Source organism: Osmerus eperlanus, chromosome 2 (assembly GCF_963692335.1).
Source record: "Osmerus eperlanus chromosome 2, fOsmEpe2.1, whole genome shotgun sequence".
Lineage (NCBI taxonomy): Eukaryota > Metazoa > Chordata > Actinopteri > Osmeriformes > Osmeridae > Osmerus > Osmerus eperlanus.
Window position 1 is genome coordinate 10024916 of NC_085019.1, and position 25752 is coordinate 10050667.

Sequence of the window (25752 nt, forward strand, 5' to 3'; positions counted from 1 at the left end):
TATTTGTTCAATGAGTGAAACATACAGATGCATATAAATGAAATGTTCCCCTGAGCTGTAACAGTAAAAATGGACACCAGAGACAGCAGACAGTGAGTGAGCTCTCCAACTAGGCTACTTCTAACACATTAGCTACCATTTCACCAAAATACCATCATTCTACACCGAGTAGCCTAATATCAATTTAGCGGTTTGCACTAACTCATAGCAGAGATACCTCTGGAAAAGTTATTTAGTATAATTATAACAAGCACACAGAACTGAGTGATGAACTGCTGGCGGCGGTGGATGGTCCAGGTGCGACCGGAGGATGAACGGCCGGAGGGGCGATGCTCGGTACGGCTCCGCGCTGCAAGAGAAGCAGTGTGTTGGTGAACCCCGTTTGTCTCTGGTCCATGTTAAAACTGTCCGCTGTGAAATGGTCAGTGCAGAGGCGGCTGTTGGAGTTTATCCGAAGCTTTCCATGAGCGTGTCTCTTCACAAAACCATCCACCTATTTTTCCTTTCATTAGCAATAGTGAACTTAAATGGCGTTGCAGCGCAGCTGTAGTTCTTGCATCCAGGGAAGATGCAGTTGCGGGTGGTGGGAGACATCCTGAAGCTAGCTAGCTAGCTGATGTAGGCTACAATAACAGTACAGCAGGAGGAGCCATTCAGTGACCTGACGTAGATAGGGCGAAATGACGTAGATAGGGCATTTTTTGGCTCCGCCCACTGTTTACGCTCCTGTTTCGCCCGCGTGACAAAAATGCTGCCTCCCCCTCCCTCAGTTACGACGCACTAAATTCTAACAAATATATTTTTTAGACGCTACACATGTTATACATCATTGGAAAGCTACGATTCTTGTGCCTCCATTGAAATAAACCAATTCAAGATCATGTCGCAATAGTAAGCAAAGTCAACGTCTTTTTCCGGGGAACATTCCTTCAACAATGCCAAATAAAAAAGTTGTACTCACCCTAAGTGGTTCAAAACCTGATCTGAAAACGGAAGAGAAACTGTTCTTCGGTTTAGAATCAGAGAATCAGAATCAGAATTCGGTTTATTCGCCATGTATGTTATACAAACACGGAATTTACTGTGGCAGGGAGGTGCAAAACACTAAACATATACAGATCTTAAATTAAGTAAAAGTACAAAAGTTTAACTATTTCTAAGAACTAAACAATCTAAGAATACAACAATTTAAATATAAAATAAAATATATATATAAAAATAAGAATAATGAGCAGCGTGAATGGTCAACATAGTGCAATCGGATACTGAGATAAAGTGGCTTATGCATACTGAATTGCCATTAGATGGATTTATAATAGTTAAATAAGGGAATGAATGTCAATGGGAGTCCTTGGCCTTGTTGAAGAGGCCAGTAGCAGATGGAAAGAAACTCTTCTTATGGCGTGAGGTTTTGGTCCTGATGGACCGCAGCCTTCTGCCATAGGGGAGTAGCTGGAATAGGGAGTGACCAGGGTGGGAGGGGTCGGCCACAATCTTCCTTGCACGCCTCAGGGTCCTCGAGGTGTGCAGGTCCTCGAGGGTAGGCAGATTGCAGCCGATCACCTTCTCAGCAGTGCGGATGATACGCTGCAGTCTGCTCTTGTCCTTGGCAGTGGCAGCAGCGTACCAGACGGTGATGGAAGAGGTGAGGATGGACTCAATGATGGCTGTGTAGAAGTGCACCATCATTGTCTTTGGCAGGTTGAATTTCTTCAGCTGCCGTAGGAAGTACATCCTCTGTTGTGCTTATATTATGTTGTGTTATATTAACTCATAGAGTTAATATAACTAGAGGAAGCAACTTTTGTCTTCCAAGATGGCGTCCCCATTCATTTCTATGAAAAGTGCACAGTGGCGCAGTGAGGCAAGCGAGAGTACGAAACTGGACCGCGCCATCTTTCCACTTCCGACTCTTCCGGTCTAGCTTTAAACAGTGGCTCTTTTTTCCCCTAGCTCCGAGACCTCGTGCACGCTTGCAACTAGCTGTACACGTCATACTTTGCGACAACCAGTCGCGAGCATAGATTTATATGGTTGCGAGCGTGTGAGCTAAAGGCCGAATTATACTTCTCCGACTCCGTTACGGACAGACGGAGTCGGACGGATTGATTGAATTTATAGTACTCCGAAGGCTGTGGGTGCTGAAAACAATTCACCGCCAGAAGAGTAGGTGGGGCAACGGTTTTTTGTAAGTCGTCATCGAGTGTTTATTTACCTAGGTTATCGAGAAGTCGGAGCAAATGTACAAATTAGCCGTTTCATCAATAAAATACGCACATTGCCCAAAATACGCACACTGCCCATTTCTCGTCACATTTTAATTCAGATGCTGATTTACATGTACTGTTTAGCTGAAATATGAATTGTAAAAACTTACAGCAATGGCGGTCAAAGGATTCTGTTCGTCCTGTTTATCACGGCCATCACGGCAACCCCGCCCCTGACGCAAGCGGTTCTTAATACGGACCAATCACAGCCAAGGGGTATCCGTAAAATGACCGACGGACAGACGGATAGTCACGGAAATCAGGAGGTGCACGTAGAGCTCTCCGAGGGGCTCGGAGAGGGAATTCCTCGTCGGAGAGGGCGTTCCCTGTGTCCGTCTCCGTAAAAACGGAGAAGTATAAATCGGCCTTAAGGCATTGCAGTGGCAGAATGGGGTACAAGTCCGATAAGAATCAGAGACATGATGCAAACTTTACGGAAATGTATGCTGTCACTGTATAGTATTCCTTTCACTTGTTTTTTAGAAATAGGCTATAGGGCTAAATATAGGGCTATTCTAGATGGAACTCATCGCATATGTTGTTTTTTTTCTTCGTGATTTGAGTATGATTTCCAACGCATTGTTTCGGATTAAATAAACTGTTAACATGAATGTTAACATTCCTTTTGATTAATGGATGTGCATGCAAATACTCTACAGCTATCTGGCTGAAGAGCAAAGTACAGTATGTGCTCACCCCAGTAAAGCACTATGTAAACAGAGTTAAAGCAATAACAGAGAATAATTTTCATTTTAAACTAAGGCTGTGTATTATGTAACAGTACTTTGCTCTTTCTGTGTAAAGTGTTTAAAAGTGTATTTAACTCCCATTTATAATACGTTTGAAACTAAACAGTAAGGCATCCCATTCAAATTTAAATAAATGTATCACTGATAAAGATGCAAAATACCACACTGCATGTAATTTAATAGATAAATACAATTAATCTATATAGCATTGTTTATTATAAATTAGGCAGGAATGATGACTTCTCTGAAATATATAAACTCTGAAATATCAAGGTCAAGTAAAACAAAACAACAAACATTTTCCTACATCCTCAGTGCATACAATTTGTATAATTTTTAAGGTGTCCATAATCAGTTTATAAGATTATAATAACTTCAGTTTAATACACAGACATGGTTAAGCTTGTGCGTATAGAAATAAAACCTGTATATTTGATGTTAGGAACAGGCTACCACAGTTACATGGCAAGTATGTCTCACTGGACCTGACCACCAGCCACTAGTCATCTTATGCACATTTCAAATCCATAATCAAGACCCATCCAAGTTATGGATTGTGGAGATAAGATCACAGACCAGCCCTTGGCCACCACAGGTCCCCTAACCTTCCCCCTTTGTCTGCCAATATCCCTCTTCACCACTTGATAGTGAGTCCGCTACCAGCCTTCTCCACAGCATGGTACTGTGTATGCAGTAGCTCCTTGGCTTTTTCCTCCCCTAAAGAGAGTAGCCAGGACTTGTAGAGTTCTGCCACACGGTGATCCTCCTCAGGCACTAGGGGGTGCTCTGCCCTGTACAGATCCTCCACCTGCTGTAGCAGCTCTTTGTTGGACTGCTCAGGTAAAGGCTTCACCTGCCCTCCCCCATTCAGGCATCCTGTCATACAAGCAAATCTTGTTTGAGAAGATGGCTTCAAACTATTCGCCTACATACATTCCTGGATTTTCAAAGGTGAATAGAAATGGGCAAACAATGTTTTGTGTTAAGACCATTCGTCGTCTTGCAAACAAAAGAAAACAGCCTCTTCTTTTCTCCTCACCTGAAGGACAGGCCATCACTTCCACAAAGTGGTATGGCGACTTGCCCCTCTTGAGTTTCTGCACTAGGTTCTGGATGTTCCGGAAGCCGTAGGTAGCAGCAAAACGCAGCAGGACGGCTCCATTCCTCTCCAATGTCACCTCTTGAAAGTCTTTGTTTCTGAGGGATTAGAGGACAGGCAGAGGTTTCAAAAGTAGCACAGCAAACATTGTTCCCCAATAAAACACCTCAGAGCCCAAATGTTTGTCTCGGATGAGCCCAATTAACCCTTGTGCTGCTTTCGGATCACATGACCCAAAGGTTCATAACGAACCATCGTTGTGTTTACCCAATACAAAAACAAATAAAAATAATTTTCTTTTAACCTTCGCAATGTGGGGGGGGGGGGTCTGAGACAGCCCAACGGTTAAAAGAAAATTATTCATTTTGTTTTTGTATGCGGTAAAGTTGTCGCAATACGACGGTGGGTCACAATGACTGATGGGTCAGAATGACCTGAAGATAACACAAGGGTTAAGATGACGTCATCTTAATTCAATATATGCAACCATATACAGTTAAACAACATTGTGGCAGAGTGACTGTACAGTACCCATGACAAGTTTTTTTTTCTCTGTACGTCCCTGCTGCACCCCAGGTTGATATGTTGTAGAACCAAACTTACTTGAGCGTGTTGTATGTCAGCTCCGGGACGCCCTCTCCGAACAGCTGTCTGGCTGCGTGGCTGAACACGTGATGGAGGTACCCCCCTGAGCCACTGCCTGCGTGTCGCTGCAGTTCATCCTCACATACGCTGCTGAACCTGCAGGCGCACAAACACACACACATTCTGTCTTGTAGTAGGTCGCACCTAAATTTACATGCACACCCTTTCTTCTTCCTGGCACAAAATATGAGTGGGTGGTTTGAATATGTCATTGGAGAGCCTTACATTGTGTCTAACGGTGCAGGTTCCACATCTTTAAGAGATACTTTCTCCTCTTCTAACATCTTCAGAACCTCACCTGTAATCAGAGTGAATGATTGAGTGAGTGACACAGAAAAGAGAGAAAGAGAGACAGAAAGTCAAACTAAGTTTTTGTGTGTGTAAGGGCAACATACATCCACACAACTCTACATGCTCAAAATGTCAACACTGAATGCATGCCTGAGGTGATGACACAGTCCACCTCCCTCGTCTCATCTTCAGTCAGGTAGAAGTCTGGTCTGGAGGCCTCCAGCTTCTTATCGTAGCAGGGCATCACGGTCACATGGTAAATTTGCTGAGGGCTCAGACCCTGTAAAAACCACCCACATCTAAATAAAGTCTATATTACAGAACAAAAGTACTCGTATATATATATATAAATGTAGCTAATTCAAAAAGATATCCAGAACTATATAATTCAGTTCCTTTCATGATGACCCCTGTCAAATGAGAGTGGCTGTATACCTGCTGTCCAGAGAAGTACCTCTTGACCAGGGACCCCATCACCTGCTGAGGGGAGCGGGTGGTGCTGATGTAGGGAAGAATGAATTCTCCGTGGGTCTTCTCTGCATAGCAGATCCACCCTGGATACATGCACAGATCACACACACTAAAAAGTAAACTATCCATAGAGGAATTTTTGTTTCCCAATGCTTATTCTACTTATTTGCTTTGTGACAAAGGGCATGAATAATTAAAAGTTAGATGCAACCGATCTAAAATGATGCACTCAAGATGAACCTTGAGTGCAGTGAAGTGCAGGGGGGTCTTGGGTTGTGGCTTACCTGGGCAAGCAGAGGCCAGCATGGGGAGAGCCTTCTTGTCTTGCTCCTTCCTCTGGAAACGCTCCACAAACTCCCTTTGGCTCTCCAGCAGGCTGAAGGTGCGACTGAAACTGGTGTCAAACACATGGTGAACGCCTGAAACAGAAGTGGACCACATTTGTCTTGAAATCAAATATGTGGGGGATATATTGAAATGGGAACAAGCTAGCATGTCTCATAATAACTCATAATCACTGACCTAGATTCTTGAAGAATGCAGTGAGCCTCCTGCCTGCCTCAGTACTGCTAAGGCCATAGCGTGCTGCCAAAGATGCTCTGGACTGGGGAGACACAGATACCACCACAACCTTCTGCTCCTCTGCTCCACTCTGCCAGGGAGTAATGGGAGAATTAGCCTAATACAGACACACACACAGACATACACACACGCTTTACCTTGTTATTGCGGAGCACTCTGTACAACTCCTCATGGCTCTGTTGTGTGATAAGGACGCTCTCCGCGGATGTAATGCAGCCACTGCAAGCTAAGCAGTCATTCAGAGTGATTTTTGCTTTCTCCAGCTTCTGCATCCTGCCATCCTGCGGAAACAAGGTTTACAAATCCATGCTTTACGGATAGAGAATAGCGGATAGCTGCACATGGCTGTGTGGTCAGACACAAGGGTATTGGTGTTACAGGCTTACTTAGACGCACCCACCTGATTGACTTGGAAATAACTGCCGTCATCCTCGATCTGAATTTTGGCCACTGATCTGCCTTGCTTTTTATCTACCTTGACTGGTTTTACACATTCCTAAAATGCAAAACGACGGTGAAACATGTGTTGATTAACGTTAGTGTGTTTTCAAAGTGTCAGCTTTACTGTGTTAATTAAATGAAGAGATCATACCCAGTATTTTACCCAACCGGTAAATCAAATTGCCCAGTTCGTCAATCAAGACGTCAGCAGCATAAAATTCAGGCAAGCTAAGATTTGGTTAGCTAAGGTTACGGTTAACTGGTCAACAAAAAATTATGTGACCTAACTACCATATTTAGGCCTAGGGACATCACAGCGATCTAACTAATTTATTAAATTCGAGGCGTAACAAGTGAGCTCGAATCTGTTTCACCTAGCCTAGCTTCATCGGGTTACGCCAAGTAGCCCAACTCGCAAGCTACTGTACAGTACTGCTAGATGTAATACACGGTTACGGTAAAAGGTTAGTCGTTCACATCAACTAAACTTACTAACAACCTCTGGGACTGACTTTGTCAATACAAATCATCATGAGATGAAACTACACAATTAAATTGAGCTTCAATTACCTGAGAAGGGGTGATAAAGTCATCGAGATCTGTCAACTGTAGCACACCGCTGAAATGAGACGCCATTTTAATGCCGTAAAGCATTTGTTTATTTTATGTGTCGTAAAACACATCAGAGGGGGGGAAGCTCGCCACATCTCGCCTAAGGGGAGGGGGGGGGGGGTTGGAAAAGTTGGCAGCCCTGTTACAATTTAAAGTAAATACTCAATTATGTTACATCATGACAACAACATTAAGTCGAATAGAAAGGTATTTTAATGTTACTGTATTGTTTCGGGGAGTCAGGTGACTGAGCGGTTAGGGAATCGGGATAGTAATCTGAAGGTTGCCAGTTCGATTCCCGGCCGTGCAAAATGACGTTGTGTCCTTGGGCAAGGCACTTCACCCTACTTGCCTCGGGGGGAATCTCGCTGTACTTACTGTAATTTGCTCTGGATAAGAGCGTCTGCTAAATGTATTGTATGGTCAATCAATTATTACTGCTAGGCTGTAAACACTAAAACATTGTAAAATTGGAATAAATAACATACAATTTTGCAATTTAAAGGAAGGTCAACTGGTTACCTATAGTTCTTAATGGTGCTTCTTTATTTACTGTCGTAAATAAAGTACTATCGTACCAAAATGATGACCAAAGTGATACAAAAAATAACCCTATATGGAACAGAGACACACAGTACCCCAAATAAACTAAGGAATCCAGTTCCAGCTTTTTATAAAGGCCACCCCTATACTGTCCCCACCAGGGAAGCACGGCCACTGGGGGGATATCTACAACAACAAGTCTCCACCAGGAGAGTGAGATCATGCAGCAGAATTGCACAACAGCCATGTAAACAAAATTCAACGTTTTAAACAAATGTGTGTACACTGGCCAAGGAAAGAAATGTGGAAACCTACAGGTTATGGTAACAGGTCACAGGCTGCTTCCAGATAACGTGTCCCTTGACTACCTGGACCACAATCTGTGTGATGGGTGATAGGATTTTAAAGACAGTAGACAAACATCACTGTGCACAGCTGGAAAATGTTTTGCACTTTCAGGGATGTCTAGGACAAGATATTTATTTATTTCAGACAATTTACCACAAAAGTGATTGGTAAACAGTAGTTATAAAAAGAAAAGAACAATCCCGAACAACATATTCACCAGTATTAGCTCAGCCTCGCATTACATATTCATATATACATTTTGAACATAAATAGAAACTGATAATATAAACAAGATTTCCAATTGAATAAACTTGTAAGTATATATACCTTCAGATATGACATGAAATAATACAAATGTTCTGAAAAGGGGTATGAAGAAGCAAAACTTAACCCTCGTGCTGCCTTCGGGTCACATGACCCAAAGGTTCATAACGAACCATCGTTGTGTTTACCCAATTTTACCCAATACAAAAACAAATTAAAATAATTTTCTTTTAACCTTTGCAATGTGGGGGGTCTGAGACAGCCCAACGGTTAAAAGAAAATGCTTCACTTTGTCTTTGTATGCGGTAAATCTGTCGCAATACGACGGTGGGTCACAATGACTTATGGGTCAGAATGACCCGAAGATAACACAAGGATTAAGATACCCACTTTCTATTTGCACTCATGTATATTTTAGTTCTAAATTTGATATTAAATCCTGTTATTTTGGTATATTGTTTGATATTGTTCCCTTTATTGTGGGTGTACCAGTACAATTTCCCACCCGGGGATCAATGAAGTACTTCTCTACTCTTTAACCCTTGTGTTATCTTCGGGTCATTCTGACCCATCAGTCATTGTGACCCACCGTCGTATTGCGACAACTTTACCGCATACCAAAACAAAGTGAATCATTTTCTTTTAACCGTTGGGCTGTCTCAGACCCCCCACATTGCGATGGTTAAAAGAAAATTATTTTTATTTGTTTTTGTATTGGGTAAAATTGGGTAAACACAACGATGGTTCGTTATGAACCTTTGGGTCATGTGACCCGAAGGCAGCACGAGGGTTAAACAACAGTAAACATAGCTCTCTGTGCTGCAATCAGAAACAAATCTCATTGGAAAGTTCCAGCATGAGAGAAGATTTTAGTCTATTCAACTCTATGTATCAATTTCCAGAAACTGAGAAGTCTTGTATATGCCTCAAATATTAATGCTTGTTGTGTTACAATCCCCACACAGCAGGGACAGACAATACGTCTAGAGAGACTTAGGCTGCCCATTCAACTTTAAAATTCGCTCAGCATCCTCAGCACACTCTCGCATTATATCCAGCTCTGTGTTGACATTCTCTTCCATCCCTTCCTCCACAGCATCTGTAAAGAAGATGGCCCCCATCTCTACACGGAAGTCTTCTATGTAGGTCTCCCACTTGTCCAGCAGTCTGACAGAGGACACAACAAATACATTATGCTGCCTTTAAAATCTAGAGAAACTATTGACAAAATATCAACAAAGTAGCAGAGCCAGGAAGTGTGTTGGATGTGAGAGGTTTTTCAGTTGGCTTTACCAAAGGATAAACCATCTGATTGGCAAAGTCTGATTGTCATGCTAACACATTCAGACCTAGCTGTTCTTGGCAAAATACAGACCATCATTGGAAATAACCACTGTGATATTGTTAGAATTGTGCACTTGTAGTCCTTGATTAGGCCGATTTTTGGCACTTACTATGCACTATTTGTATGTTGTTTTGGATAAAAGCATATAATGAAGTATATATTTTTTTAAAGCATATACTAAAGTAAAAGTAAAATGTCTGTACATCCATGTAATCATTCATTCATCCATATTCCAAAATATGACTCACGTTTTCAGTTCATTGTGAAAGATTTCAATGTGTCTTGGGTTTGCAAAATTATGCCTTCTCTGGTAGCGACCAAAGCCCCCTTTGATAAAGCTGTAGTAGTCAAACGCAGAAGACAGTATCATGCATGCCTTTTTTTAAAGGCATCTGAGATTATTACCTTGAGATGAAGATCTTCTGAGAATTGATGACAAACAAATATAATGGAATGATTCTCACAAGTTATCCATGAGTTTGTTAACTTCAGCCTTTAGTAGTGTGTGAATTGTATGCACCCTATGGTAGATCTGTGAGCCGGCGAATGCAACACTTCCCTTACTGTAAAAACAATAGAATAGGCCAAAGGTCAAACTCTGTAGCTCTCTGTATAGATAAAGTGATGACAATGTTTAACAAATCAGAATAAATCAAGAACACTTTTAGGAGTTCAATTGAAGAAGCAAGATCCTCTATAGATTTCTTACCATACATTTTCCTCCACTTCAATTTTACAGCCCAGTATGTGATGGGCTTCAATTTGTGCCTTCTCACCAAATGAGCCTGTTCAACACAGAGAAAAAGAGAGGAAGTATATCCAAATTAATGCTGTCTGGACAAGCGTGTCGTGCATTATGAATCACATCACACTTGTATAGCCCTTTTTACAAGCAATGTCAAAGAGGGCTTCACATACACCCACTGGACTGCAACTAAACCCTGTAAACCCTCAAACATTTGTATCCTGTATTATTATTTATTCGCCCCTGGTTCTATCCCACCTACCATGTTTGAGTGTCAGAAGACACATGGCCAGGGAAGGGATGCCAACAGGAAACAGTTCACATAACACAGTGTGATGCTCATACCTGGAAAATGATTCAACTTTAGACAAGAATATTGCTGATGTGGCGATACAAATGCTCAATCTATATTGAAAATCTGAGATGGAACTCAGAAGTCCTGTCAATAAATCTATGTCTGACCTTTGCCATCCAGTTAACATGATGCCTTTCAGAGCTATGGAGGGGTATTTGGTGAACATATAGGTCATGACGATGAGCCAGGATAGGTGGTTTTGCAAGTGGTGTTCAAGCGGTGTCCATATCTGGTTGATAAGCGAGGCACCTTTGAATGCACTGGCAAACCATAAACTCTGGAACCCGGCAGATTCGTATCTAGATATCAGATTACCTGGTGACCAGAAAGTAGCACATCTGGCAACATTCTCAAAGACTCTTAAAGACAATTATGAGTTTTGCATTATACGCCATACTATCACTGCCTAATGAAATGTAGCTATGTAGGATAACAAAACACTTAAACCATGCAGGGCTCGACAATAACGATGGCCCGATGGCCCGGGACCAGTAAAAAGTAACGTCGGGACAGTTAAACTAGCAACTCACTTGCCCGATACGGCCACTGCAAATTATTGATTGAAAAAAAATCGCATTGTAAAAGTTAACATCCTTCATATGTTTTGCTATCTGCTAAATGCATAAATAACTTTGCAGCTCGTGGGGCGCACATTTGGCAAATCAAGAGTTGAGGAGTGACGAGTGGTTGTCAAATTGTAATTCTCTAATCTCGATACATTTTTTAACAACTGGCGCGAGACAATAAAGTGAAGATGGCAGCAAAGTAGAGCTACGAGCCCAAACGGAAGCAACGTTTTTTATGGAACGAAGATGCACTGTGTCGTCTGTCGTATGTTCCCGTCTAAAGCAGACAAAAGTGGATATTTTTACATTTTACAGAGGCACCGAGAATTTTCGAAAACAATACCTGACCAGCCATGCTAGCAGACAGCACCTGGTTTTCGTGACAGCTAAGCGGATGGTTGACAATCCATCTTCCAGGCCGTTGACCATGCTGGTCAGGAATTTAAATGTAGATGCCCATCGTGTTATTGCACGATTTATAACAACGGCATATCACGTAATTAAGACGGGCCAGCCGTTCGCCTCGTTCCCCCAGGCTATTGAACTGCAGCAGAATAATGGTGTCGACTTGGGTACTTAGTATCATACTGATGAAATGCTATGGAAGCTTTTATATATTAGCATTGAGGGACCAGAAGTTTCAGTTTCAGCCAGAGTTGTGCAGAGATGGCTGTCAGCAGGGAAGAGAGCACGTCACGTTTGAGGTTAAAAGTCAATTGTTTTGCTGACTATTACCTTTTTATTTTTTATCACTAGAAATGTGATTTCACTTTTGTTCTTTTTATATCCAGGATGTGTTTAATAAATGGTTAAACATGTTAACAGAATAACACAACTTATAAGTCTTTGGTTTTGTTGTAACAATGATAAATTACAACTTTTGGAGGGGGGGCCAGTAAAAATTGTCTTGGGGCCAGTAAGTTTCAAACCCACTGGCCCGGTGGGGCCAGTGCCAAAAAAATGTTAATGTTGAGCCCTGCCATGTATGCTAAAATACCATATACTGTATGCTAAAACTTGTATATGCTATGCTATATGTGAAAGCCAAGTACATACCAATAACATCTGTATCTACTGAACTCCCATAGTTCCATATAGTTGGAATGGCAAAATTCTGCAGGCCAGACTGTGATCAAATATAAATTGTCAGTCAAGCACCCACTGACTCACCAAGAGACAAGTGAGTGTAAATATGTGCATTTCATTGTACTCAATACAAAACTATGCTGATTGTCATGTCAAACTTAACACAAAGGGAATCTGATGCATGATGATGATGACAATACCATACACATCAGGACTCTGAGCCCTGGTCTTTTCTCCGAGATGAAGCAGGCCATTTCCACTGTGTGCTTCAGGAACATCTGATCAACACCTCCCTTGTTGCCTTGTAACCAATTCTTAGAGTCTTCACCGGTCCCCAGACCAAAAACCTATGCAACACAGAGACCAGGGATAGCATTATACTACAGAGCAAACAAAAAATGTACTTCCACATTTTACATGCTGGTAGAGACACACACAAAGCTCTGTATAACCAGGGAGGGTCTCTCACTTCATCGGCCCCCATGTGGAACCAGGTGGCCTCAGGATGACAGGCCATGACCTGGGACACCATACTTTTCACAAGGGTCACAGAGTCGGGGTGGTGGGGATTCAGATCGTTGGGTAACTGTATCACCTCCCTCAGGGGAAAGTACTGCTTATGCTTCAACACAAACTAAAAGCAGAAGAAATGTTTCTGTGGGGTTTGAATCAATAACTGCTATATTTAATCAATGATGGTACAACACATACAATATTAGATATTATGTGATCTGGATTTTTTTTTTTATCATAAATATTTTTGGGAAATTTGAAGAATAAGTTAACAGAAGGATTTTACACCACTGTGTGTTTTCAGTCCTGTTAGATAAAAAATGGAGAGGCATTCTGGAATGTGAGCCACATACCTCAAGGTGTCCAAACACTTGGACAAGAGGGATGATATCCAGTTTGTTAAGTTTGGCCAGGCTCTTTATTTTCTCAATGTCCTCCATGCTGCACCACAAAACAGAGACATACTCAATTATTATTCAGTTCCTTTGAAACATCCATTTGCAAAAGGTTACTTTCCTGTCAATGTTGACAAGTGTACTGTAGGTAACCTGTATGCATATGGGGATCTGAGAATCTGTAGGTCTCCATAATAGGGGAACATATCCTCATACTCTAACAGTATCCCATCGGCACCCAGAGATGAAAGCAGGGGAAAGATCTGGAATGAGAACAATCATAATCTCTCTATACTGGTGGGAAATGTTTTGTACAGCATCAATTATAGTTGCAAAAACTGCCGTCCTAGTCCATTAATCGTTAGAAAATACAGACACAACATGATTTTGGAAGTCTACAGACCTCTAACTTCAGGTCAACCTTTCTCACCTGCTCTAGGTAATTCACTTTGGGTGCAGCACCTTTCAGATCCAGGTGGACTATCTGTAAGTAAGTAAGTAAGACTTTATTTATATAGCACATTTCATACAAGAATTGTAGCTCAAGGTGCTTTACATAAAATAAATAAAAACAATAATACAAGTGATAAACAATTCAAACAAAAATAAAAATCCTAATAAGATCTCTGTTCAAGAGAGAAAACAACTTTAAACATGCATCTTAAAAGTAACATATACATTTGGTTCACCCCTGGTCTGTATATATAAAACCATACACTCTGTTAACAGATCCTTTCCCCAGGTCAAGAGTATGGGCCGTATTCTCTGTTAACAGATCCTTTGCCTCAGATCAAGAATACAGATTGTTTTACATATTTGTTTAAATACTTCACGGGACCAGAGTTCTTGTATGCTATCAGAGTTCGCCAACTCTGACCTAGACAAAGTAAAAATAGCAAGTCAAATAATGACCCAAATTTACTAAACCAAGATTCTACAATAATATAACTAATAGAAGTAGGATTACAAGTAACACACATACATTTGGTTCACCCCTGTATATATAAAACCATACACTCTGTTAACAGATCCTTTCCCCAGGTCAAGAGTATGGGCCGTATTCTCTGTTAACAGATCCTTTACCTCAGATCAAGAATACAGATTGTTTTACATATTTGTTTAAATACTTCACGCGACCAGAGTTCTTGTACGCTATCAGAGTTTGCCAACTCTGACCTAGACAAAGTAAAATTAGCAAGTCAAATAATGACCCAAATATGTAGAGGGCTTTTATTCAAAGGTGCTACTACCTTCACTGCGTCAGCCCTATCAGACTTGTTGACTTGTGGCACAGCTGAAATGATCTTTGGTTTCACTTCTTCCTTCAACTTAAATGGATCCATCCTATCTACTTTATTTTCAAGGTTTATTCGCCAAAACGTCCCAGGATCAATAACAGTCTTCATGTTATTCCTCTTTGTTCTGAGATTAGAAGCAAAATTAAATGAGATATTTCATGGAGTGTAATTTCATTTTTAAAGGTGACATGACATGCTTTTTTTGGATGCTTTTATATAGGCCTTAGTGGTCCCCTAATACTGTATCAGAAGTCTCTTTCCCGAAATTCAGCCTTAGTGCAGAATTACAGCCACTACTAGCAGTCCCACAAGGAGCTTTCCTTAGAACGCGCTGTTTTGGTGTCTGTAGCTTTAAATGCTAATGAGGAGCGGAGCGGCGGCACCATGCGCTAATGTTTACAATGGATGTATCGCAATGGCTGTAGCCCCGTTGCTGTAAGATGCCTCGAATTTGCCCATTCTCATCTGATAACCTTGGTTTGCAGAGGTACACATTCTGTCATTTCAATGAGGGGAAAGGCGGATATCGCGCGCGCCATAAGACCAACAGCAGAACGGTTATCCAAATAACAAAGAAGTGTACAACACTCACGTTACAGCATGTGTATTCACACACATACTTGATGCTATCTACCTTTCCATTAGCGACAGTAACTCAGCTGTTAGCTGCAGAGCTAATGTTACAGCCACATTCTAAGGGCTAGGTAAAGCTACAAAATGATATAGCGTTAGTTAACTTTCTTGTACGAGGTTAGTAGCTGGACGAAGGAGATCGAGTTAGTACTGATCCAGAATTTAATTTCAGCAAGGCCAGTTTTGTGTTAGCTCAAGTTGAGGAAACAGTCGTGGCTGAAGTGTCTGGCGCAGACATACAAAACAAATCCGCCTACAACAGAAGTTGTGTAGGCGCATTTCCAGACAAAATAAAATTAAGACACTGGGTCTTCAGAGGCTCGGATGAAGGAACTGTAAAATAATTTTTGTTTTCCTTTGTACATCCAAACTGAGCAAATGTAATGCTTCGTTCGTTTGCAAGCCATGATGTCTCTCGAGGATAAAAACACTTGCACGGTCGTAGCTCAGTTTGTTATGGGCGGGACAGATTCTCTGGGCGGGCAAAGCAGAGAGAGGGGAGGTAACCTTCACCTTCAGATTTTCAAACAGAGCAATTGAGCCTTCATTTTCTCAAAGGCGGAGAAGAACACCCAGGGCTTGGTTTACAGCTATCGAAAATTCTAGCCACTGGGGGACCAAAGGCAGGCTAGGGGAACTCATATTAATGTTAAATAACCTCCTAAAGTTAAGTTTTCATGTCATGTCACCTTTAAGTACTTTGTGTGACGTTGCACAGTCAACTAATTCAAAATGCATACAGAGTAGTAACATTTGTATATAACTGGATTATTGAACCGTCCAGCAAATGATGAGTGGGAACTTACCCTGAATTAAAAAACAAAAGTTTGACAACAGCAAAAACGATAAGAGTGATTGCAATCGACCTTAGAACTTTAGTAGCCATGGTGCTTAACCCTTGTGTTCTCTTCGGGTCATTCTGACCCATCAGTCATTGTGACCCACCGTCGTATTGTGACAACTTTACTGCATACAAAAACAAAGTGAAGCATTTTCTTTTAACTGTTGGGCTGTTTCAGACCCCCCACATTGCAAAGGTTAAAAGATAATTATTTTTATTTGTTTTTGTATTGGGTAAAATTGGGTAAACACAACGATGGTTCGTTATGAACCTTTGGGTCATGTGACCCGAAGGCAGCACGAGGGTTAACCTGTCACAAGAAAATATGGCACAGCACTGTAAAACACATGTACACTCATAAAACATCCTTTTGCATTCACTGTTCCTATTCCACCAATATTACGCATCATTGTGGTGTCAATATGATTAGACACATGGCACGTTTACTTACCAGAACGCCTGCTTTGTAATTAAATCTATCATCGCCAACAAAAATCATGGCATAGAGATGTAAGTCACCAGAAAACTTTACGAAGCGCCCTCAACAGTAGCGCAAATGCCAATTGCAACTAAACGCGCACTTCCGTGTGTTTTGTTCTCTTGTCTGTCTGGATCTGTGACATTCTGTGACATTCGGGTCACAAATACAATATATTTAAATATATATATATTGCATATATATGTACATACAAATACAATATTTATTTATAAATTTGTATGGTCACTATACATAGACCTAATAGCCCATTTGCCATGTAGGTATAGGTCGTAGACTATAGGTAGGTAGGTAGGTAGGTAGGTAGGTAGGTAGGTAGGTAGGTAGGTAGGCTACTTGACCCTAGACATGTGCGCCCTCGTGTGGTAGACCTGCATTGGAAGCGCTGCTTCACATCATAAACATAGCTGCTCCAGCACAGCTGATTCAAGTGAATGGTCGTTACAGGGAAACATCTAAACATACAGGACTACTGCTCTTGAGGACCAGGGTTGGCCACCATTTTAATACAACGTCCGGGCTTCGTTTAAATGTTTTTTTCACATATTTAATGAATCATAATTAAAATAAAAGGCACTATGTAGGCTATTCTAGGAATGGAGTATGACTGGGCTATTTTATGACAGAGACTGTCATTATCTATAATTAACAGTGTTTCTTACATACTAGTATTAGAATTGGACCAATACGCTGTTCTTATGTGTCCGAAGACGTTCTCAAAAGTTAACAAATCCGACCAATTATCACCCTACGTCACACGACTATCAAGCATGCTCAACTGCGCATGTCGGAGGCAAAAGAGAACTTCTCCCGGGTATAATACACTTGGAGTGTCGATCAGGTCATTATAAACTCCTCAAAAAAAGTTCGGAAACGTTATTTTGGTCGATTATTCCTTCCCTTTCAATAATACCAATATAATATACAATAGTATTGTATTTTATATCATTGGAAAGCCTGATTAGTCACCTTTACAACGAGGTACAAATAAGGATCGTGCATTCATGGAATGAGCAACACAGAAAAACACAGCCCCAAAAAATGTGCCAAAATACCCTGCAATATTCTTCTGTTAGCTGGTAGCTAGCCTACTGATCTCCAGTCAGCAACATAACACACAAAGTTCAGAAAAACTAAGGAGAACATACCGCCTGTAGCCTACCTCATAGAAAATATTTTGGTAAATAAAAGCTAAACTAGAAACGTATACGCTTTAGTTGCAGTTCCTAACTAAAGCTAGATAGCTAGCTACAGTACCGTTTCGGAAAAATAACTTGCGCTGTGGAGACAGTCGGAAATATTTAGAACTCATCTAAAGGTTAAATCTTAGAAGAAAAAAGAAACACTGTCTGAACATTTCTGATCCAGTCAGAAGCCTAACAGAAACAGTATGGCAAGGTCAGTGATCCTACTGTATGTGTATCACCGAGGGGGATCATATCCAGGGTTCTAAATTAACTTTTTTGTTCACCAGCCAATTTGGCTGGTAACTTTCTAAAGTTACCAGCCAATCAGAATTTCCACTAGCCAAATTCTTTCCGGTGAAAATAAGATCAATTATGAGTTTCACTGAATGAATTTGATCATTTTATTAACATTGGTGGCATGAAAAACACAGAAAATGAAGTAAAATGAAGCACAGAAGTATGATGCAAGGGTATGTGAAATCACCAACACGTGACTAAGTAAGGACAAGATTTATTGTAAATGGCTAAAACGTCCATTAGCGTCATGATGAGATTATTACCTCCTATGATCCGCTATGCTTCGTTTGACTTCTTCCTTGTGTTTTCTGGTGGACGCTCCGTTCGTTTCCACGGTTTCTCGCGCCGGTTTAACTTCAACTGCGCGCAGCCAATGGGCGTATAAAACGTTATCACGTAGCATTACGGCACAGTGTTCATGGGAAACTTAGGAAGTACTGCCAGGGGGATAAATGACCGAGAACCATGCCGAGAACAGAGCCTTATGTATCATTCATCTAATGCCTCATGTATCACCGGCCAAACTGGCTAGTGAGTTTTTATTAACACCCGCCAAAATGAATTTTAACCCGCATTTGGCGGGTGTTAATTTAGAACCCTGATCATATCTTTCGTGATGAACGCTGTTACTGCTTGAGTAGGCTAATTTAGTAGTAGCCTACATTAATATGGTGTTAAGCTTTGAACATTTCGATCAGTGATCCTGTCGGGTGTTATTAGGCTTATTTGACACACTGGTGTTCAGCATTTTAGCTATGCATACTACATTTTTTAGGGCCGAATTCGGTTGGTAGTGTTGCCCCGTGAGGTAGCAACGTTAGCCAGGCAGGTTTTGGACAATACTTGACACTGCAGCATCTTTTTTGCAAAATTGACAAAGTGTCTGTAGTGTCAGGTTCTGTACGTCGAGCCTGAGGCCATCTTACAGGTCAAGGTAAAGTGTAAAGGTTAGTGTAACGTGCAAAGTTGATCCTTCGTCTGCAAACTGCGTTACTCTCGCGTGTCACGTGACCAAAGTAAAATCGCAGCCTTTGACATTACAAAATCTCGTTTTGTCACATCGCGATATTATCGCAAATGCAACTAGAGAGGGTACAATTTCTGGGGAAATTGTAGGGTGTGCTTGCTTGCGTCGGTTGCACAGTGGTCCGTTTTTGAATGACATTTTTACAACTGATATTTCTGTATATTTTATATAAAAATGCATACTTATTATTTATAAAGATGACATAGATTTAAAAGCATTTTTTTTTGCTGCTCATTTACAACTGAAAATACGAGTGAAGTGTAGAATGAAATAGATGTCTTCTCATTTCCCCTGCAAGAGGCAGCCTCATCGTTGAAACAAAACGAATAAATTGGGCAGACCGGTGTAAAAACTGACCTAATCTCTATGATTTAAACGTCATTTTAAGTTTTTCCCTTCTCATGATATTTTCAGGCATTTAGCCTACTCATTGCATTCATTCATTAATAAAGAACCCCCTTTGAAGATTATTCTACGACGTTACCCGGCAGTAGAAGATGGAATCGCGATTCAAACAGTATCATCTGCTAACTGAAAATATGCCCCCCAAAACGTAAATAAGATTGACATTTATTTAGTGGAAAATCGCTCATTCATAAAAAGCTCACTGGTAGCAATCATTGTCAGTAACAACGCAAAATGCGATATAGCCCTGTGTGGAGAAGCTGCCCCGGTAAATTGTACTACTACGGTACAGTACTAGACTACTGCTGTGTTCGTCTTGGTAGCGATTGCGTTGGTTGAATTGGATTTAACGTTCCGTTGTACGGTTTAAGCTGAAATTAATTATTTTCATGAACAGATTGACAACGTTTAGGCTGTGGCAATGAAGTTCAGGTTAGTAGTTAGATAGACTTTTGATTTAAGTAAGGGGAGTGCCGAACATGTTCTGTCGCCGTTTGACTTCCTAAACAGCTGTGTAGTGTAGATGTTTTTGTAGTGTCTCACGTAAGCTACAGCGTTGCAGTGAGCTACACTGGTTTGAAACCACAGGTAATGGTAATTTCACCAACAAATCGTTTACTAATGTCAGAATAAACCCTACAACGAAAATGTATATGTGAGGAATGTTTATTTTAACGATTGAAAACAGATAACGCTACATCATAGACCACTGTAGTATGTGTTGCCCGGGCAACACAGGCTAATGTCATGATGCTAATACTTCAGTGAAATAGTACTGTTTCCGAAAGTAGATGTACTTCCTTAATAATATCAGCTTATACTGTACATTACACATGACAATTGTGAGTCATATCACAAAGTAAAATGAGTAAATAGTTATCACCCTGGCCTCTTTGCTTGTGGCGTTTCTGCAGCTGCCTTGCAGTAAAGCTATAGTTAGCCTAGCTATCCCCCAAGTTAACAGATGCGAAACGAATGTTCTGCCAAAGGTAGTCACGCGTGTTTTCGTGACGGTAGTGACGTTAGTAACGTCAGTGACTGTGGCTAGCAAATTAGCCACCGTTAGCTTCACTTTTCGCCACAAAAACTTAACTTCAGCCTAAACCATGCAACGGAACGTAAATTCCAATAGAAGCAACTCAATCGCTACCAAGACGAAACTTTTGACACCTACTTTGTCTATGTAGGCCAAATATTGACTGAGTTTTAGGGGGGCAAAAAGAATAATAATAATAATAATATATATGTGAGAGAACAAAGGTTGTGCCCTTGCCGAAGGCAAAGCACACCCAATTAATCGTTCAGCCCTAACTCAGTGTCAGAAAATGAAACAAAACATATTGAAGCTTGCATATGTCTGATCCATTCCTGTAAGATATAGGCTACTGCAGTGGACTGGAGTGGTGTCATTCTTGTTTTGTTAAGACATTTTCAGACATCCCAACCCCCCCCCCCCCCCCCCCCCCCCCCCATGCAATCAGGACGCGCGATATGCACCTATCTCTACCAGAAATTATCCCTGAATCCCCGATTTCCGGGAGACTGTAGAGCATTTGCGGGCGTCAGGGAGCCGCTATTGAAATGCGGGAGACTCCCGGACCTTCCGGGAGACTTGGGATGTCTGCATTTTACTAAAGATAACATTGTGTAGGCCTAATGCAACCTTGTTGTGATTGACCTACAAGTGTGCATTTTGGGTGACAACGTAGTTGCAACCTGTTAGTGTTATGGAAGAAAGAGTTGATAATAGACATGTGTTTTGGTAGTTTTGGTGCATTGTGGATTGGAAAATAATTGCTGTGCCAATCTGTCTGAAAGTTGGTGAAATTAAGTAAGGAGATTTGTAATCTGTATCAGAACTGTATGAAGAATTTCGATAATGTGGCCTAAATATTGAAAAATGGGTCATAACCGTTAAAAAAAATACATCGACGTTTTCAATAGTGTTATCCATCCTCCTCTCACTTCCTTTGCCCTTTTGTTGTTATGACTACGAGGTCGTAAATCCGCCATGTTTTCCCTCTAGTATCGTTGCGACAGAGACGGAGAAGTCAAACGACATGAATGTAGAAAATAATAATACGGCAGAAACAGAGAGTGAGCAAACGGATCACGGCAACATCATTACGATTCAAACTACACTCGGAGACGAAGGTAAAACGATTTGATTACAATCATAGCGTTTTATTTGTAAAGGCGGCTGTGTGGGCCTGCTCCAATTATGTCATTTTATTTAGCCAGCTAGCCTAGCAAGCTTATAATAGGTTCACAGAGCAGGGCTGTCAATTCCTAGATTCATAGTGCAGCTAGCTAGCCTAGCTAGCTACTAGCCTAGCTAGCTAACAACAGTAGTATTATGGCTGCATGCTAGAAAAACGCCTTGTAGCAAAGGAGGTCTGTTCTACTGATATATGAATATCGAGTTGATTGACCATCTTTTAACGTCGGTGCCACTTGACCCAGCATTTAGCTTGTCAGCTATAATCTACCGTTATTTACCTTTGCTTGTCATTAAGTAGCTACTTGATAAGCCCGTGAACCAAACCTTTCTGCGGGCATGTACACATTTATCATGTGCTGTGTATTTATAGATGAGGATGTACACAAGTGCGGACGTTGCCAGTCGGAGTTCTCCACGCTGGAGGCTTTCATCCAACATAAGTTGCACCAGAACTGCAAGCGACGCATTGAAACGCAAACCCACGACAAGAAACCAAAGTGTGATAAACAAGAGGTATTCCAGTGACAAAAATATGCGTGCGCGTGATTGTTACAACAGACCGCTGCTTGAGAGTTTCAACATCTCAAGCCCTGTTGTCTCCCAATAGTAATTACCCATGATGGTATGCGAGTGAAACACTATAGTTTGTGTTCTTCGTTTCAGGTCTCCACCTCTGATGGACGCACTGCTGTCGAGGTGAACGTGGACTTGTCCTCCGATGATCCAGACAAGTCTAACACAAATGGTAAATTACCTCCCAGTGACAATACATTGCCAGGACCAGTTGAACCCATGGGAATGTAAGCTCTAAACCATTAATCGGAATCTTCCGGATTGTTTCTGGTGTAGTTGTGACAGAGGGCAGATTGTCCCGGGTTCGCAGGAAGAGGACCGCTACAGCGAAAGCTTCTGAGGATGCACAAGGTGCAGAAGCCACCCACAGTCCTGACAGTGGTGACAATACCAGGACAATTTTCAAGATTAACAACGAGGGACGCTACGTTTGTGATATTTGCGACAAAACTTTCAAAACAGTGAGTCATACTGAAAATGTGCATGCATTATACTTACTATATATTACTACAAAGATACCCTCCAACATAGATGTGTCTATGTTCAACTTGACAGCCTGCACTTTAACATCACATACAAAGTGGTTAAGCACAGAGCAGAAAATACCTTCCTTGTCTATTTCATTCCAGACCAACATCCTGAGAACCCATATGATTACCCACAGCGGAATGAAAAACTTCCCTTGTGAGCTGTGTGGGAATGCCTTCCGCACCAAAGGCTCCCTGATTCGTCACAACCGCCGTCACACAGGTACAGGAGGAGGGCTCAAAACATGGGTCTATTTTTTTCCTGGTGGGCTTGACAGCTGAATGAACATTCAGAAAGTTCAAAAGTATTATAATGTCAACTCATTTTATCTGTAGGATATATCTGCACATTAACGCTTACAGCTCGGTGTTTATTATTCTGAACATTAACTGTCTCAATGGAGTAAACGACAAGGAACCTCTATGAACACAGCACCATTTCTTTCCACCCCTGTCTTCTCTATCTTCTGACCCACAGATGAGCGTCCCTACAGGTGTAGCCTCTGTGGGCTCTCCTTCCGAGAGTCAGGGGCCCTCACCAGGCACCTCAAGTCCATCACCCCATGCACAGAGAAGATTCGCTTCAACCAGTACAAAGAGATACTGGTCAGCAAGGACGGGGTGCAGAAAGGTAGCGTGCTCCTCAGCTAACGAAAGACATCGAGACATCCACATGAAAATATTTTCCTGGACACCTAACTAGTTGATGAAAGGAAATCTGTGTTAACACGTCTTCCATCCAGCCAATGATAGCACTGTATGTTTCAGGAGTGGAGATGCCCTCCCCCCAACTGACTGGCCAGCAGGAAGTAGACGAGCAGCAGCTGGAGGACAAGGCTGCAGTGGTCAGCGTGGTGGATTGTCCTGCCCAGCGGGTCATCCATGAGGTCCACTTCATGGAGGTCGAGGGAGCTGCAGAGGTGGAGCAGGTGGGTGTGGACTGTCCTTAAATGGAAAAATATAAGGCCATATGTTTTCACTGCAGTAAATCCCCACCCCCCACTGTTCCTTGCCATTTACTCAGTTTTCTGTTGACACCAACTCCTCCTGTGCTCTCACCCTCTGTGTCCAGGTGGTGGAGGAACAGTCTCCAGCCGAGGTCCTTGGTGTGGGAGACAACCTCATCTGCCAGGCCATCATCAACTCTGGTATTGCCCTGGGGACAGAGGTGGCGGTGAAGGAAGCGGAGGGCGAAGCGGAGGGCGAAGCGGAGGGCGAAGCGGAGGGCGAGACGGAGGGCGAGGCGGAGGGCGAGGCGGAGGGGGAAGTTGAGGACGAGGAAACAGCGGAGGAGGCACCTAAAGATGTCCTGCAGGTGCCTGACTCGGAGGGCAGGATGACAGATATCCAAGTGACAGAGGAATGTGTGGAAATGGAGACAGAGATTGATGTGACTCTGGTGAGCAAATGAGTGGCTTGTTACAGGCTAGATGGAGGTCAGGTGGAAGTCTGAGGAGTCTTGAAGTCGGTGTTTCATGTAGTAGAATGCTATAGAATTAAAAACAGATTTTTTCATCCTCAGTATGTCTCCAACATTGTCCAAAACGTTTTCCACCCCTACAGGAAATGTCTGACAGGGAGGAGGAGCAGCCGTCCTCTAAAATGCACAAGTGTCCTCACTGTAATCGCTCCTTCAAGGGGCTCAACTACCTGCGCTTTCACGTCAAAGGCCATCTAGGTAAGCTCAGTTATATGGCTTAGCTGTCCCAATTCACAGGATGTCTGTCAAAAGCCAGCTGTTGGCTAGAGATACTAGAGGATACTGGAATAGCAAACATCTCCAGTGCTTTCAACTTGCTCCCAGTCACTGCTATGGCTTAGCATCTTAGCGTCTCCAACCCTGTTCCTGCAGAGCAAGCTTCGAGTAGGTTTTTGCTCCAACCCTAGTTGTAACTAACCTGATTCAACACATCAACCAGCTAATTATTAGAATCAGCCCACAGGAAGGTAGCGCTCCAGGAGTGGGAGACCTCTGGCGTAGACGGTCACAACTCGCATCTCTGCTCCCCTACTGCAGGCTACAAGCCCTTCAAGTGTGTGAAGTGTCAAAAGGAGTTCCTGACAGGCTACCTGCTGAAGAAGCACATGGAGGTCCACCTCAGCGAGAGGAGGTACAAGTGCGGAGAGTGTGGCAAACTCTACAAGACCATCGGACACGTCCGTGAGCACATGAGGGCCCATTCTGATGAGAGACCCTTCCACTGCAACAGCTGTGACAAAGGCTACAAGACCAAGGTTTGTGGACAGGCCTCACCTGGAAAATCGGATACTCCATGAACACACACTTTTTCATTTATTTATTGAAATGTCAAAGTGCAAGATACCTTCCTTTGTCATATTGATAAAAACGCACTTCATTCATAAACATTAAATATATGGTGGATTGACAGTTTATTCATTTATAATAACCCCCACAAACACACATCCTTCTCTTCTTGCTCCCAGAATGCCTTGCAGGTACACCAGCGCACCCATGCTCAGGAAAAGCCTTATGTGTGCCAGTTCTGCTTGCGGGGTTTCAGGGAGAAAGGCTCTCTTGTACGTCACATCCGCCATCACACCGGAGAGAAGCCCTTCAAGTGCCACAAGTGTGGGCGGGGCTTTGCTGAACATGGGACACTCAATCGCCACTTGCGTGCCAAAGGTCAGAGTCATTAACAGCTAAATAAATGGATAAAAGGAGTAAGCCAATTGGTCAAATACTGTCTACCTGCATCATTGATTGGCTAGCTTTCCAATTGCATGACATCTGCATCACGTAGATCTGCAATCCATGTCAGTGTTCTATCGAAAAACGTTAATCTACACATTGCCAGGACCTACACAAATGCTCAAGTCATATTAGACTTGAGCATTTTGTCTTTAGTTTCAAACATTTAGAGTTTCAGTATTGTTCCAACCATTTAATAATAATACAAAAATAAAAAGAA

At 42.0% G+C, this 25752-nt stretch overlaps 3 protein-coding genes across 3 annotated transcripts in view; 1 reads left to right on the forward strand and 2 right to left on the reverse strand.

Moving 5' to 3' along the window:
* Positions 1–3188: 3188 nt before the first annotated feature.
* narfl (nuclear prelamin A recognition factor-like) lies at positions 3189–7230 on the reverse strand. The gene is made up of 11 exons (XM_062452239.1): positions 7116–7230; positions 6505–6600; positions 6242–6385; positions 6045–6174; positions 5807–5941; positions 5487–5605; positions 5202–5331; positions 4986–5058; positions 4719–4856; positions 4056–4213; positions 3189–3892 (listed from the first exon to the last, which is right to left on the reverse strand). Exons 1-11 carry the CDS (start codon positions 7197–7199, stop codon positions 3651–3653), a joined length of 1449 nt encoding a protein of 482 aa, XP_062308223.1. The 5' UTR covers positions 7200–7230; the 3' UTR covers positions 3189–3650.
* Positions 7231–8004: 774 nt separating this feature from the next.
* Positions 8005–16249, reverse strand: zgc:113333 (beta-N-acetylhexosaminidase). Its single transcript, XM_062452250.1, has 16 exons — positions 16055–16249; positions 14568–14739; positions 13748–13801; positions 13471–13580; positions 13276–13363; positions 12879–13043; positions 12610–12756; positions 12380–12449; positions 10865–11072; positions 10665–10747; positions 10367–10442; positions 10122–10220; positions 9906–9995; positions 9109–9479; positions 8685–8853; positions 8005–8165 (listed from the first exon to the last, which is right to left on the reverse strand). The coding sequence occupies exons 1-14, from the start codon at positions 16174–16176 to the stop codon at positions 9296–9298; spliced, it is 1668 nt and encodes a 555-aa protein (XP_062308234.1). The 5' UTR covers positions 16177–16249; the 3' UTR covers positions 8005–8165; positions 8685–8853; positions 9109–9295.
* Positions 16250–21500: 5251 nt separating this feature from the next.
* The window catches only part of e4f1 (E4F transcription factor 1), a 6558-nt gene continuing 2306 nt past the window's right edge, over positions 21501–25752 (forward strand). Inside the window, exons 1-11 of the mRNA XM_062452261.1 lie at positions 21501–21655; positions 22093–22235; positions 22386–22467; positions 22572–22756; positions 22925–23045; positions 23301–23453; positions 23591–23751; positions 23895–24221; positions 24386–24500; positions 24840–25057; positions 25268–25466. Of these exons, the coding sequence (XP_062308245.1) occupies positions 21562–21655; positions 22093–22235; positions 22386–22467; positions 22572–22756; positions 22925–23045; positions 23301–23453; positions 23591–23751; positions 23895–24221; positions 24386–24500; positions 24840–25057; positions 25268–25466 (1798 nt within the window). The 5' untranslated portion in view covers positions 21501–21561. The remainder of the gene's footprint in view (positions 21656–22092; positions 22236–22385; positions 22468–22571; positions 22757–22924; positions 23046–23300; positions 23454–23590; positions 23752–23894; positions 24222–24385; positions 24501–24839; positions 25058–25267; positions 25467–25752) is intronic.

Bases quoted from the DNA above. Each gene is read 5' to 3' on its own strand.
- zgc:113333 (XM_062452250.1), bottom strand. From the start codon at position 16,176: ATGGGTCAGAATGACCCGAAGAGAACACAAGGGTTAAGCACCATGGCT. The intron at 13,044-13,275 runs GTATGTGGCTCA...TTCTGCTTTTAG, and splicing joins AAGTGTTTGGACACCTTGAG to TTTGTGTTGAAGCATAAGCA. The intron at 10,221-10,366 runs GTAAGAAATCTA...TTGTTTTTACAG, and splicing joins GAAGTGGAGGAAAATGTATG to TAAGGGAAGTGTTGCATTCG.
- narfl (XM_062452239.1), bottom strand. From the start codon at position 7,199: ATGCTTTACGGCATTAAAATGGCGTCTCATTTCAGCGGTGTGCTACAG. The intron at 4,857-4,985 runs GTAAGGCTCTCC...GTGCGCCTGCAG, and splicing joins CCTGCACCGTTAGACACAAT to GTTCAGCAGCGTATGTGAGG. The intron at 3,893-4,055 runs GTGAGGAGAAAA...CTTGTATGACAG, and splicing joins AGTGATGGCCTGTCCTTCAG to GATGCCTGAATGGGGGAGGG.